Source organism: Salvelinus alpinus, chromosome 21, assembly GCF_045679555.1.
Source record: "Salvelinus alpinus chromosome 21, SLU_Salpinus.1, whole genome shotgun sequence".
Taxonomy (NCBI): domain Eukaryota; kingdom Metazoa; phylum Chordata; class Actinopteri; order Salmoniformes; family Salmonidae; genus Salvelinus; species Salvelinus alpinus.
This window is the reverse complement of record NC_092106.1, coordinates 50630117-50644257: the sequence shown is the minus strand read 5'-3', so window position 1 is coordinate 50644257 and position 14141 is coordinate 50630117. Positions and strand designations below refer to the sequence as shown.

Sequence of the window (14141 nt, the reverse complement as noted above, 5' to 3'; positions counted from 1 at the left end):
TTAAACTGCTCTCATTACCATTACCACCCATACCACTACTATTTGGAATGATAAACAACAATAATAATAGTAATAACAATAACAGTAATAACAATAACAGTAATAATAATAATTCTAATATTAAGTAAGTTACTGCTTACTATGCAGATGTTATTATTCAGTGTCCCTCAGGCTATGGCAGGCAAATACATATTTGGCTGCAAGAGGAGCCATTGCTCCTTCGCCCATGAGTATTTTTAGTTTTTCCTCTGGGTTTAATAAGTTAAAATTTGGAATAAATGTAGTCATTTCTGTGAATAATGAATCTCTTGGTGAGGAATATTTATCACAGTAAAGGAGAAAGTGCATCTCTGTTTCTACCTCCCCTGTCTTGCAGTGACCACATACACGCTCCTCTTTGGGTAGCCATGTCTTTTTATGTCTGCTGGTTTCTATTGCCAATTGGTCACTCAGCCTGTACTTGGTAAGGATCTGTCTCTGCTTCGTATCTCTGACAGAGTAGAGATATTCAGCCAATTCATATTCTCTGTTTAGGGTCAGATAGCAATTTAGTCGGCTTTGGGATTTTGTTTTGTTTTTCCAATGTTGTATATATGAGTCCTTTGATTGGTTCATGATTTTGTTTATTGGAATTCTTTCTTTTGAAGCAGTGCTGGTGTCAGCTTGGTTGGTTAGGTCCAACACCAGCTGACTGAGAGGGCTCGTTTCTGGGCTCAGCTCTTGGGTTTGAAGTGCTTTAAATTGCAGACTCGAATTTGGACTTGAATTTAGATGTAGCCAAAATTTTAATGATCTTTTCTGTATTTTCATTATTACTGGAAAGCGGCCCAATTCTGCCCTACATGCATTAGTTGGTGTATTTCTCTGGACTTGTAGGATTTTCCGACAGAATTCTGCATGTAGGGCTTCAATTGGATGTTTGTCCCACATTTTAAAGTCCAGTTTATTGAGTGGCCCCCAAACCTCACTTCCATAAAGAGCTATTGGTAGGATTACACTGTCAAATATTTTGGTCCAAATTCTAATTGGGATGTTGATTTTGAATAATTTCATTTTTATTGCATACAATGCTCTGCGGGCTTTTTCTTTGAGTGCATTCACTGCCCTATTAAAGTTTCCCGATGCAGATATGGTCAGACCAAGGTAGGTGTAATTTTTTGTGTGTTCAATGATGGTGTTGTTCAGGGTGAATTTATATTTGTGTTTCTGACATCTGTTTTGTTTTTGGAAAATCATGATTTTAGTTTTTGGGAAATTTACTGCCAGGGCCCAATTATGGCAATATTGCTCTAGAATATTAATGTTCTGTTGAAGACCTTCTTTGGTTGGTGATAGAAATACCAAGTCATCAGCATATAGCAGGTATTTCACCTCTGAATTCTTGAATTCAAAATGCTACAGAAAACCTTTCCCAAGTTACTGTTTACACAAATTCCCCTAATTATTGGGGTCTGATTTGTCTCCACTTTTGTGGATAGGGGAGATGAGCCCCTGGTTCCAGACATCAGGGAAGCAGCCAGAAGTTAAAACCATGTTGAACAATTTAAGCACAGCATTTTGCAACTCAGGTGTGCTGTTTTTCAGCATTTCATTTCTGATGTTGTCTAGACCACAAGCCTTCTTTGATTTAATAGATTTGAGCATTTCATTTAGTTCTTGTTGGGTTATTGGGTAATCTAATGGATTTTGGTTGTTTTTAATGACTGATTCAATTCTGTCTCTCTGTTTCTACCTCTGTCTCTGTCTCTCTGTTTCTACCTCTGTCTCTCTGTTTCTACCTCTGTCTCTCTGTTTCTACCTCTGTCTCTCTGTTTCTACCTCTGTCTCTGTCTCTCTGTTTCTACCTCTGTCTCTCTGTCTCTGTCTCTCTCTCTCTGTTTCTACCTCCGTCTCTGTCTCTCTGTTTCTACCTATGTCTCTCTGTTCCTACCTCTGTTTGTCTCTCTCTCTCTCTCTATATATATATATATATATTTCTGTCTCTCTCTCTCAATTAAATTACAATTGCTTTATTGGCATGATGTAACAATGTATATATTGCCAAAGTTTACTTTGGAAATGTAATAATTCATGAATAATATCAATAACAACATCCTTAAAATCATTGAGATAATCACAAATAGGCCAATCAGTAAGCACCATAATCAAGGGTTGTGTTAGACATGGAAATCAATAAGAAAATCAATAATTAAATAATACGAAGACATGTGAGGGTTGGTTGTTCTGTCAGACACTGTCCCTCATCTTCTGGCAGGCAGCAATGTAGTGCGCTGCCGACCCACATCTCCCTGCTTCCTCCCCCAACAGGACGGCCTCTTCTGATCAGAAATGTCTTGGTAACCTTCCATGATGATTTGAAATTCTCTCTCTCTTTGTCTCTCTCGCATTCTCTCCCTTCCCCTCTACCCCCCTCTCTGTCTCTCTTTCTCTTTGTCTCTCTCTCTCTCTCTCTCTCTCTCTCTCTCTCTCTCTCTCTCTCTCTCGCTCACACTCTCCCTTCCCCTCTACCCCCCCTCTCTCTTTGTCTCTTTCTCTCTCTCTCTCTTTGTCTCTCTCTTTGTCTCTCTCTTTGTCTCTCTCTCTCTCTCTCTCTCTCTCTCTCTCTCTCTCTCTCTCTCTCTCTCTCTCTCTCTCTCTCTCTCTCACACTCTCCCTTCCCCTCTACCCCCTTCTCTCTCTCTCTCTGTCTGTCTCTCTTTCTCTCTCTCTCTCTTTGTCTCTCTCTCTCCACCCCCCTCGCTTTGTCTCTCTCTCTCTTGCTGTCTCATTCTCTTTCTGTCTCTCTCTCTCAGGTACACCCTGGATGAGTTTGGGACAGCTCGGAGGTGTGTGATGGTGCGAGGGTTCATTGATGCCCTGACCAGAGGGGGTCCGGGGGGCACGCCTCGACCCATAGAGATGCACTCCCACGACCCTATGAGGTACTGGCCCAACACACACCAGAGACACACATATACACACACAGAGCTGCCACATAGGGCTCTGTAGATCTGGCCAAGAGTAGGGCACTATGTAGGGAATAAGGCCTACATTGTCCAACCAGGCGGGCTTGTTAGAGAATAGACACCATGTCCGTGCTGGTCAGTGTGGTTCTCAGTTCAAGGCAGTAAAACTCTGTAAAACGTAGCACTAAGTGGGTTAGGAGGCTGACACTTACAGAGAAACCTCTCTTCCTTTCAGGGAATCTATCAGGGAGGGGGAGGATTCTGTAAGGGAGGAGGGGGAGGAGGAGGAGGGTTCTGTAAAGGAGGATTAGGAGGCTGACACTTACAGAGAAACCTCTCTTCCTTCCAGGGAATCTATCAGGGAGGAGGAGAGGAGGGGGAGGAGGGTTCTGTAAGGGAGGGGGAGGAGGGGGAAGGTTCTGTAAGGGAGGGGGAGGAGGGGAGGGTTCTGTAAAGGAGGAGGAGGAGGGGGAAGGTTCTGTAAGGGAGGGGGAGGAGGGGAGGGTTCTGTAAAGGAGGGGGAGGAGGAGGGTTCTGTAAAGGAGGGGGAGGATGAGGAGGAGGGTTCTGTAAGGGAGGGGGAGGATGAGGAGTGTTCTGTAAAGGAGGGGGAGGAGGGGAGGGTTCTGTAAAGGAGGAGGGGGTGGGTTCTGTAAGGGAGGGAGAGGATGAGGAGGGATCTGTAAAGGAGGGGGAGGAGGGGAGGGTTCTGTAAAGGAGGGGGAGGAGGAGGAGGAGGGTTCTGTAAAGGAGGATGAGGAGCGTGTTCTGTAAGGGAGGATGAGGAGTGGGTTCTGTAAGGGAGGATGAGGAGTGGGTTCTGTAAAGGAGGATGAGGAGGGTTCTGTAAATGAGGATGAGGAGGGTTCTGTAAAGGAGGGGGAGGAGGGGAGGGTTCTGTAAAGGAGGGGGAGGAGGGGAGGGTTCTGTAAAGGAGGAGGGGGAGGGTTCTGTAAAGGAGGAGGAGGAGGGGACCATACGTCAGGACTACCGGGCATGATGACTCCTTGCTGTCCCCAGTCCACCTGGCCTTGCTGCTATTCCAGTTTCAACTGTTCTGCATGCGGTTATGGAACCGCCACCTGTCCCAGACCTGCTATTTTCAACTCTTAATGATCGGCTATGAAAAGCCAACTGAAAATTATTCATGATTATTATTTGACCATGCTTGTCATTTATGAACAATTTGAACATCTTGGCATAGTTCTGTTATAACCTCCACCCAGCACAGCCAGAAGAGGACTGGCCACCCCTCATAGCCTGGTTCCTCTCTAGGTTTCTTCCTAGGTTCTGGCCTTTTCCTAGCCACCGTGCTTCTACACCTGCATTGCTTGCTGTTTGGGGTTTTAGGCTGGGTTTCTGTACAGCACTTCGAGATATTAGCTGATGTACGAAGGGCTATATAAAATAAACTTGATTTGATTTGAGGGGGAGGGTTCTGTAAAGGAGGGGGAGGAGGGGGAGGGTTCTGTAAAGGAGGGGGAGGAGGGGGAGGGTTCTGTAAAGGAGGAGGGGGAGGGTTCTGTAAAGGAGGATGAGGAGTGGGTTCTGTAAAGGAGGATGAGGAGTGGGTTCTGTAAAGGAGGGGGAGGAGGAGGGAGGATGAGGAGTGGGTTCTGTAAAGAAGGGGGAGGAGGGGGAGGGTTCTGTAAAGGAGGAGGGGGAGGGTTCTGTAAAGGAGGGGGAGGATGAGGAGTGGGTTCTGTAAGGGAGGATGAGGAGTGGGTTCTGTAAAGGAGGATGAGGAGTGGGTTCTGTAAAGGAGGATGAGGAGTGGGTTCTGTAAAGGAGGGGGAGGAAGGGGGAGGAGGGGGAGGGTTCTGTAAAGGAGGAGGGGGAGGGTTCTGTAAAGGAGGATGAGGAGTGGGTTCTGTAAAGGAGGATGAGGAGTGGGTTCTGTAAAGGAGGGGGAGGAGGAGGGAGGATGAGGAGTGGGTTCTGTAAAGGAGGGGGAGGGTTCTGTAAAGGAGGAGGGGGAGGGTTCTGTAAAGGAGGGGGAGGATGAGGAGTGGGTTCTGTAAGGGAGGATGAGGAGTGGGTTCTGTAAAGGAGGATGAGGAGTGGGTTCTGTAAAGGAGGATGAGGAGTGGGTTCTGTAAAGGAGGGGGAGGAGGAGGGAGGATGAGGAGTGGGTTCTGTAAGGGAGGATGAGGAGTGGGGAGGATGAGGAGTTCTGTAAGGGAGGATGAGGAGTGGGGAGGATGAGGAGTGGGGAGGATGAGGAGTGGGGAGGATGAGGAGTGGGGAGGATGAGGAAGGGAGGATGAGGAGTGGGTTCTGTAAAGGAGGATGAGGAGGAGGAGGGTTCTGTAAAGGGAGGAGGAGGAGGGTTCTGTAAGGGAGGGGGAGGAGGGGGAGGAGGAGGAGGGTTCTGTAAAGGAGGGGGAGGGTGGGGAGGATGAGGAGTGGGTTCTGTAAAGGAGAGGGGGGAGGATGAGGAGTGGGTTCTGTAAAGGAGGAGGAGGAGGGGGGAGGGTTCTGTAAGGGAGGGTGAGGGGGGGGAGGAGGAGGAGGGTTCTGTAAAGGAGGGGGAGGGTGGGGAGGATGAGGAGTGGGTTCTGTAAAGGAGAGGGGGGCGGATGAGGAGTGGGTTCTGAAGAGGACGAAGAGTGGGCACTGTAAGGGAGGTCGAGGAGTGGGTTCTGAAGAGGTCGAGGAGTGGGTTCTGAAGAGGACGAGGAGTGGGTTCTGAAGAGGACGAGGAGTGGGTTCTGAAGAGGACGAGGAGTGGGTTCTGTAAGGGAGGATGAGGAGTGGGTTCTGAAGAGGACGAGGAGTGGGTTCTGAAGAAGACGAGGAGTGGGTTCTGTAAGGGTGGACGAGGAGTGGGTTCTGAAGAGGACGAGGAGTGGGTTCTGAAGAGAACGAGGAGTGGGTTCTGAAGAAGTCGAGGAGTGGGTTCTGAAGAGAACGAGGAGTGGTTTCTGAAGAGGACGAGGAGTGGGTTCTGTAAGGGAGGATGAGGAGCGGGGAGGACGAGGAGTGGGTTCTGTAAGGGAGGACGAGGAGTGGGTTATATAAGGGAGGACGAGGAGTGGGTTCTGTTATGGCTTCAGGGGAACTCTACTGTGGGCGGGCATGGATTCCTAGGGTTCGTCCCAAATGGCACCCTGGTCCCCATACAGTGCACTACTTATGTCCAGAGCCCATAGGGTGCCATTTGGGACTTAGAGTCTCTTTCACTGTGAGGCTAATCAGATCTGTTCTGAGAACGCCCATCCTGCTCAGAACACACTAGAACACTCTGTAACACTGCGGAACATTCTGTCACCACATCCTTAATGGAGGCATCAGCACTTCTCAGAACAGGGGCCGGTCTGTCTCTCTCTCTCTCTCTCTCTCTCTCTCTCTCTCTCTCTCTCTCTCTCGCTCTCGCTCTCGCTCTCTCGCTCTCTCGCTCTCTCTCTCTCTCGCTCTCTCTCTCGCTCGGTCTCTCTCTCTCTCTCTCTCTCTCTCAGAGGTCTTTGAAACCTTGAATAAGAGTTTTAAATTTGGGGAAATTACACTCTCTAATTGTTATATGTTTTTGACATGTCGTCAGGAAATGCAGCTCTGTCTCAGGTTCTGCTGTTGTGCAGTGGTTGCACAGCCTTTCCTCTACAGGGAGCCTGTGCTCACTGAGCCTGTGCTGAGCCTGTCCTAACATGTACTAACATAGTAAACTGACCTATGTTAGGTCAGTGTACTCTGTTAGGACAGTACTCTATGTTAGGTCAGTGTACTCTGTTAGGACAGTACTCTATGTTAGGTCAGTACTCTATGTTAGGACAGTACTCTCTGTTAGGTCAGTACTCTATGTTAGGTCAGTGTACTCTGTTAGGACAGTGTACTCTATGTTAGGACAGTACTCTATGTTAGGTCAGTACTCTATGTTAGGACAGTGTACTCTGTTAGGACAGTACTCTATGTTAGGTCAGTACTCTATGTTAGGACAGTACTCTATGTTAGGTCAGTACTCTATGTTAGGACAGTGTACTCTGTTAGGTCAGTACTCTATGTTAGGTCAGTGTACTCTGTTAGGACAGTGTACTCTATGTTAGGACAGTACTCTATGTTAGGTCAGTACTCTATGTTAGGACAGTACTCTATGTTAGGTCAGTACTCTATGTTAGGACAGTGTACTATGTTAGGACAATACTCTGTTAGGACAGTGTACTATGTTAGGACAATACTCTGTTAGGACAGTGTACTCTATGTTAGGACAGTGTACTCTGTTAGGACAGTGTACTCTGTTAGGACAGTGTACTCTGTTAGGACAGTGTACTCTGTTAGGACAGTGTACTATGTTAGGTCAGTACTCTATGTTAGGACAGTGTACTATGTTAGGACAATACTCTGTTAGGACAGTGTACTATGTTAGGACAATACTCTGTTAGGACAGTGTACTATGTTAGGACAATACTCTGTTAGGACAGTGTACTATGTTAGGACAGTGTACTATGTTAGGACAGTGTACTCTGTTAGGTCAGTGTACTATGTTAGGACAGTGTACTCTGTTAGGACAGTGTACTATGTTAGGACAATACTCTGTTAGGACAATACTCTGTTAGGACAGTGTACTATGTTAGGACACTACTATGTTAGGACAGTGTACTATGTTAGGACAATACTCTGTTAGGACAGTGTACTATGTTAGGACAATACTCTGTTAGGACAGTGTACTATGTTAGGACAATACTCTGTTAGGTCAGTGTACTATGTTAGGTCAGTGTACTATGTTAGGACAGTGTACTATGTTAGGACAGTGTACTATGTTAGGACAGTGTACTATGTTAGGACAGTGTACTATGTTAGGACAGTGTACTATCTATGCACCTATGACACACTACCGTTCAAAAGTTTGGGGTCACTTAGAAATGTCCTTTTTTTTTTTACAGAAAAGCAAAAAAATGTGTCCATTAAATTAACATACAATTGTTCAGACACTGGCCAGAGGAACTCTGCCTAGAAGGCATCCCGGAGTCGGCTCTTCACTGTTGACGTTGAGACTGGTGTTTTGTGGGTACTATTTAATGAAGCTGCCAGTTGAGGACGTGTGAGGTGATCGTTGCTGATACTGGGCCAATGTATTATCAACATGTATTCAAATAAGAGGGCTCACATACAGTTGAAGTCGGAAGTTTACATACACTTAGGTTGGATTCATTAAAACCCGTTTTTCAACCACTCCACAAATTTCTTGTTAACAAACTACAGTTTTGGCAAGTCGGTTAGGACATCTACTTTGTGCATGACACAAGTCATTTTTCCAACAATTGTTTACAGACGGATTATTTCACTTATAATTCACTGTATTCCAGTGGGTCAGAAGTTTACATACACTAAGTTGACTGTGCCTTTAAACAGCTTGGAAAATTCCAGAAAATTATGTCATGGCTTTAGAAGCTTCTGATAGGCTAATTGACATCATTTGAGTCAATTTGAGGTGTACCTGTGGATGTATTTCAAGGCCTACCTTCAAACTCAGTGCCTCTTTGCTTGACATCATGGGAAAATCAAAAGAAATCAGCCCCAAAAATTGTAGACCTCCACAAGTCTGGTTGTGGGAGCAATTTCCAAACGCCTGAAGGTACCACGTTCATCTGTACAAACAATAGTACGCAAGTATAAACACCATGGGACCACGCAGCCGTCATACTGCTCAGGAAGGAGACGCGTTCTGTCTCCTAGAGATGAACGTAGTTTGGTGCGAAAAGTGCAAATCAATCCAAGAACAACAGCAAAGGACCTTGTGAAGATGCTGGAGGAAACAGGTACAAAAGTATCTATATCCACAGTTAAACGAGTCCTATATCGACATAACCTGAAAGGCCACTCAGCAAGGAAGAAGTCACTGCTCCAAAATCGCCATAAAAAAGCCGGACTACGGTTTGCAACTGCACATGAGGACAAAGATGTTACTTTTTAGAGAAATGTCCTCTGGTCTGAAAAAATAGAACTGTTTGGCCATAACGACCATTGTTATGTTTGGAGGAAAAAGGGGGATGCTTGCAAGCCGAAGAACACCATCCCAACCGTGAAGCATGGAGGTGGCAGCATCATGTTGTGGGGGTGCTTTGCTGCAGGAGGGACTGGTGCACTGCACAAAATAGATGGCATCATGAGGGAGGAAAATTATGTGGATATATTGAAGCAACATCTCAAGACATCAGTCAGGAAGTTAAATCTTGGTCGCAAATGTGTCTTCCAAATGGACAATGACCCCAAGCATACTTCCAAGTTTTGGCAAAATGGCTTAAGGACAACAAAGTCAAGGTATTATTGGAGTGGCGATCACAAAGCCCTGACCTCAGTCCTATAGAAAATGTGTGGGCAGAACTGAATAAGCGTGTGCGAGCAAGGAGGCCTACAAACCTGACTCAGTTACACCAGCTCTGTCAGGAGGAATGGGCCAAAATTCACCCAACTTATTGTGGGAAGCTTGTGGAAGTCTACCCGAAACGTTTGACCATGTTAAACAATTTAAAGGCAATGCTACCAAATACTAATTGAGTGCATGTTAACTTCTGACCCACTGGGAATGTGATGAAAGAAATAAAAGCTGAAATTAAAATTAAAAATCAGCCGTTTCCAACTTCAATAGTCATTTACAACATGAACAATGTCTAGACTGTATTTTTTGATCAATTTGACATTATTTGAAGGGACAACATTTTTTACATTTTCTTTCAAAAACAAGCACGTTTCTAAGTGACCCCCAAACTTGTTTTGGTTACAGTAGTGTAAATACATTAAAATATACGTTGAAAACCACAACAAAGCTTATCCTGTGTACTATGACTCATCCAGGTATGTAGGGGACATGTTGGCTTGGCTGCACCAAGCCACCGCCTCAGAGAAGGAGCATCTGGAGGCTCTGCTGAAACAGGTCACAGCACAAGGTAACCTAAAACCTCACACGATCCCTATGGCAACGAATGACCTCTTGATCTCTTCTAATCCTCACCTTTGTGTAGGTAGTTAATTCTCTCATGTGTCTTGTCTGTGTCTGACTGACTGCCTCCCTTCAGCACCAGGAGTGGATGAGACCATGCAAGAGGTGGTGGGACACATCACTGAGGGAGTCTGTAGACCTCTTAAAGTAAGACTCTCCAACCCAATGTGTTTGTGTGTGTACATTTCCGTTTATTTCAGTTGACTGTATTTGACTGTAGAACTAATAAAATGAAGAAATACTACTGGATAGACTGACTGTCCTGGGATAAATACTACTGAATAGACTGACTGTCCTGGGATAAATACTACTGAATAGACTGACTGTCCTGGGATAAATACTACTGGATAGACATTCTGTCCTGGGATAAATACTACTGGATAGACTGACTGTCCTGGGATAAATACTACTGAATAGACTGACTGTCCTGGGATAAATACTACTGGATAGACATTCTGTCCTGGGATAAATACTACTGGATAGACTGACTGTCCTGGGATAAATACTACTGGACAGACTGACTGTCCTGGGATAAATACTACTGGATAAACATTCTGTCCTGGGATAAATACTACTGGATAAACATTCTGTCCTGGGATAAATACTACTGAATAGACTGACTGTCCTGGGATAAATACTACTGGATAGACATTCTGTCCTGGGATAAATGCTACTGGATAAACATTCTGTCCTGGGATAAATACTACTGGATAGACATTCTGTCCTGGGATAAATACTACTGAATAGACATTCTGTCCTGGGATAAATACTACTGAATAGACTGACTGTCCTGGGATAAATACTACTGAATAGACTGACTGTCCTGGGATAAATACTACTGAATAGACATTCTGTCCTGGGATAAATACTACTGAATAGACTGACTGTCCTGGGATAAATACTACTGGATAAACATTCTGTCCTGGGATAAATACTACTGAATAGACATTCTGTCCTGGGATAAATACTACTGGATAAACATTCTGTCCTGGGATAAATACTACTGGATAAACATTCTGTCCTGGGATAAATACTACTGAATAGACATTCTGTCCTGGGATAAATACTACTGAAGAGACTGACTGTCCTGGGATAAATACTACTGGATAAACATTCTGTCCTGGGATAAATACTACTGGATAAACATTCTGTCCTGGGATAAATACTACTGGATAAACATTCTGTCCTGGGATAAATACTACTGGATAAACATTCTGTCCTGGGATAAATACTACTGAATAGACTGACTGTCCTGGGATAAATGCTACTGGATAAACATTCTGTCCTGGGATAAATACTACTGGATAAACATTCTGTCCTGGGATAAATACTACTGGATAAACATTCTGTCCTGGGATAAATACTACTGGATAAACATTCTGTCCTGGGATAAATACTACTGAATAGACTGACTGTCCTGGGATAAATGCTACTGGATAAACATTCTGTCCTGGGATAAATACTACTGGATAAACATTCTGTTCTGGGTTAAATACTACTGGATAGACATTCTGTCCTGGGATAAATACTACTGAATAGACTGACTGTCCTGGGATAAATACTACTGGATAAACATTCTGTCCTGGGATAAATACTACTGAATAGACTGACTGTCCTGGGATAAATACTACTGGATAAACATTCTGTCCTGGGATAAATACTACTGAATAGACATTCTGTCCTGGGATAAATACTACTGGATAAACATTCTGTCCTGGGATAAATACTACTGGATAAACATTCTGTCCTGGGATAAATACTACTGAATAGACATTCTGTCCTGGGATAAATACTACTGAAGAGACTGACTGTCCTGGGATAAATACTACTGGATAAACATTCTGTCCTGGGATAAATACTACTGGATAAACATTCTGTCCTGGGATAAATACTACTGGATAAACATTCTGTCCTGGGATAAATACTACTGGATAAACATTCTGTCCTGGGATAAATACTACTGGATAAACATTCTGTCCTGGGATAAATACTACTGAATAGACTGACTGTCCTGGGATAAATGCTACTGGATAAACATTCTGTCCTGGGATAAATACTACTGGATAAACATTCTGTCCTGGGATAAATACTACTGAATAGACTGACTGTCCTGGGATAAATGCTACTGGATAAACATTCTGTCCTGGGATAAATACTACTGGATAAACATTCTGTCCTGGGATAAATACTACTGAAGAGACTGACTGTCCTGGGATAAATACTACTGGATAAACATTCTGTCCTGGGATAAATACTACTGGATAAACATTCTGTCCTGGGATAAATACTACTGAATAGACTGACTGTCCTGGGATAAATGCTACTGGATAAACATTCTGTCCTGGGATAAATACTACTGGATAAACATTCTGTCCTGGGATAAATACTACTGAAGAGACTGACTGTCCTGGGATAAATACTACTGGATAAACATTCTGTCCTGGGATAAATACTACTGGATAAACATTCTGTCCTGGGATAAATACTACTGGATAAACATTCTGTCCTGGGATAAATACTACTGGATAAACATTCTGTCCTGGGATAAATACTACTGGATAAACATTCTGTCCTGGGATAAATACTACTGGATAAACATTCTGTCCTGGGATAAATACTACTGGATAAACATTCTGTCCTGGGATAAATACTACTGAATAGACTGACTGTCCTGGGATAAATGCTACTGGATAAACATTCTGTCCTGGGATAAATACTACTGGATAAACATTCTGTCCTGGGATAAATACTACTGAAGAGACTGACTGTCCTGGGATAAATACTACTGGATAAACATTCTGTCCTGGGATAAATACTACTGGATAAACATTCTGTCCTGGGATAAATACTACTGGATAAACATTCTGTCCTGGGATAAATACTACTGGATAAACATTCTGTCCTGGGATAAATACTACTGGATAAACATTCTGTCCTGGGATAAATACTACTGAATAGACTGACTGTCCTGGGATAAATGCTACTGGATAAACATTCTGTCCTGGGATAAATACTACTGGATAAACATTCTGTCCTGGGATAAATACTACTGAAGAGACTGACTGTCCTGGGATAAATACTACTGGATAGACATTCTGTCCTGGGATAAATGCTACTGGATAAACATTCTGTCCTGGGATAAATACTACTGGATAAACATTCTGTCCTGGGATAAATACTACTGAAGAGACTGACTGTCCTGGGATAAATACTACTGGATAAACATTCTGTCCTGGGATAAATACTACTGGATAAACATTCTGTCCTGGGATAAATACTACTGGATAAACATTATGTCCTGGGATAAATACTACTGGATAAACATTCTGTCCTGGGATAAATACTACTGGATAAACATTCTGTCCTGGGATAAATGCTACTGGATAAACATTCTGTCCTGGGATAAATACTACTGGATAAACATTCTGTCCTGGGATAAATACTACTGAATAGACTGACTGTCCTGGGATAAATGGTACTGGATAAACATTCTGTCCTGGGATAAATACTACTGGATAAACATTCTGTCCTGGGATAAATACTACTGAATAGACTGACTGTCCTGGGATAAATGCTACTGGATAAACATTCTGTCCTGGGATAAATACTACTGGATAAACATTCTGTCCTGGGATAAATACTACTGAATAGACATTCTGTCCTGGGATAAATACTACTGGATAAACATTCTGTCCTGGGATAAATACTACTGGATAAACATTCTGTCCTGGGATAAATACTACTGAATAGACTGACTGTCCTGGGATAAATGCTACTGGATAAACATTCTGTCCTGGGATAAATACTACTGGATAAACATTCTGTCCTGGGATAAATACTACTGAAGAGACTGACTGTCCTGGGATAAATACTACTGGATAAACATTCTGTCCTGGGATAAATACTACTGGATAAACATTCTGTCCTGGGATAAATACTACTGGATAAACATTCTGTCCTGGGATAAATACTACTGGATAAACATTCTGTCCTGGGATAAATACTACTGAATAGACTGACTGTCCTGGGATAAATGCTACTGGATAAACATTCTGTCCTGGGATAAATACTACTGGATAAACATTCTGTCCTGGGATAAATACTACTGAAGAGACTGACTGTCCTGGGATAAATACTACTGGATAGACATTCTGTCCTGGGATAAATGCTACTGGATAAACATTCTGTCCTGGGATAAATACTACTGGATAAACATTCTGTCCTGGGATAAATACTACTGAAGAGACTGACTGTCCTGGGAT

At 43.6% G+C, this 14141-nt stretch overlaps 1 protein-coding gene across 4 annotated transcripts in view; it reads left to right on the top strand.

Moving 5' to 3' along the window:
- The window catches only part of cog6 (component of oligomeric golgi complex 6), a 99708-nt gene that overhangs the window by 51785 nt on the left and 33782 nt on the right, over positions 1 to 14141 (top strand). For 3 of the 4 annotated variants that reach the window (XR_011669708.1, XM_071358128.1, XM_071358130.1), the window contains 3 exons: positions 2793 to 2921; positions 9735 to 9826; positions 9956 to 10026. Coding sequence is in view for 3 of the 4 variants with exons in the window: in XM_071358128.1 (XP_071214229.1) it covers positions 2793 to 2921; positions 9735 to 9826; positions 9956 to 10026 (292 nt within the window). In the remaining variant the exon portion in view is untranslated. The remainder of the gene's footprint in view (positions 1 to 2792; positions 2922 to 9734; positions 9827 to 9955; positions 10027 to 14141) is intronic. The other variant, XM_071358129.1, reaches the window with a different exon arrangement.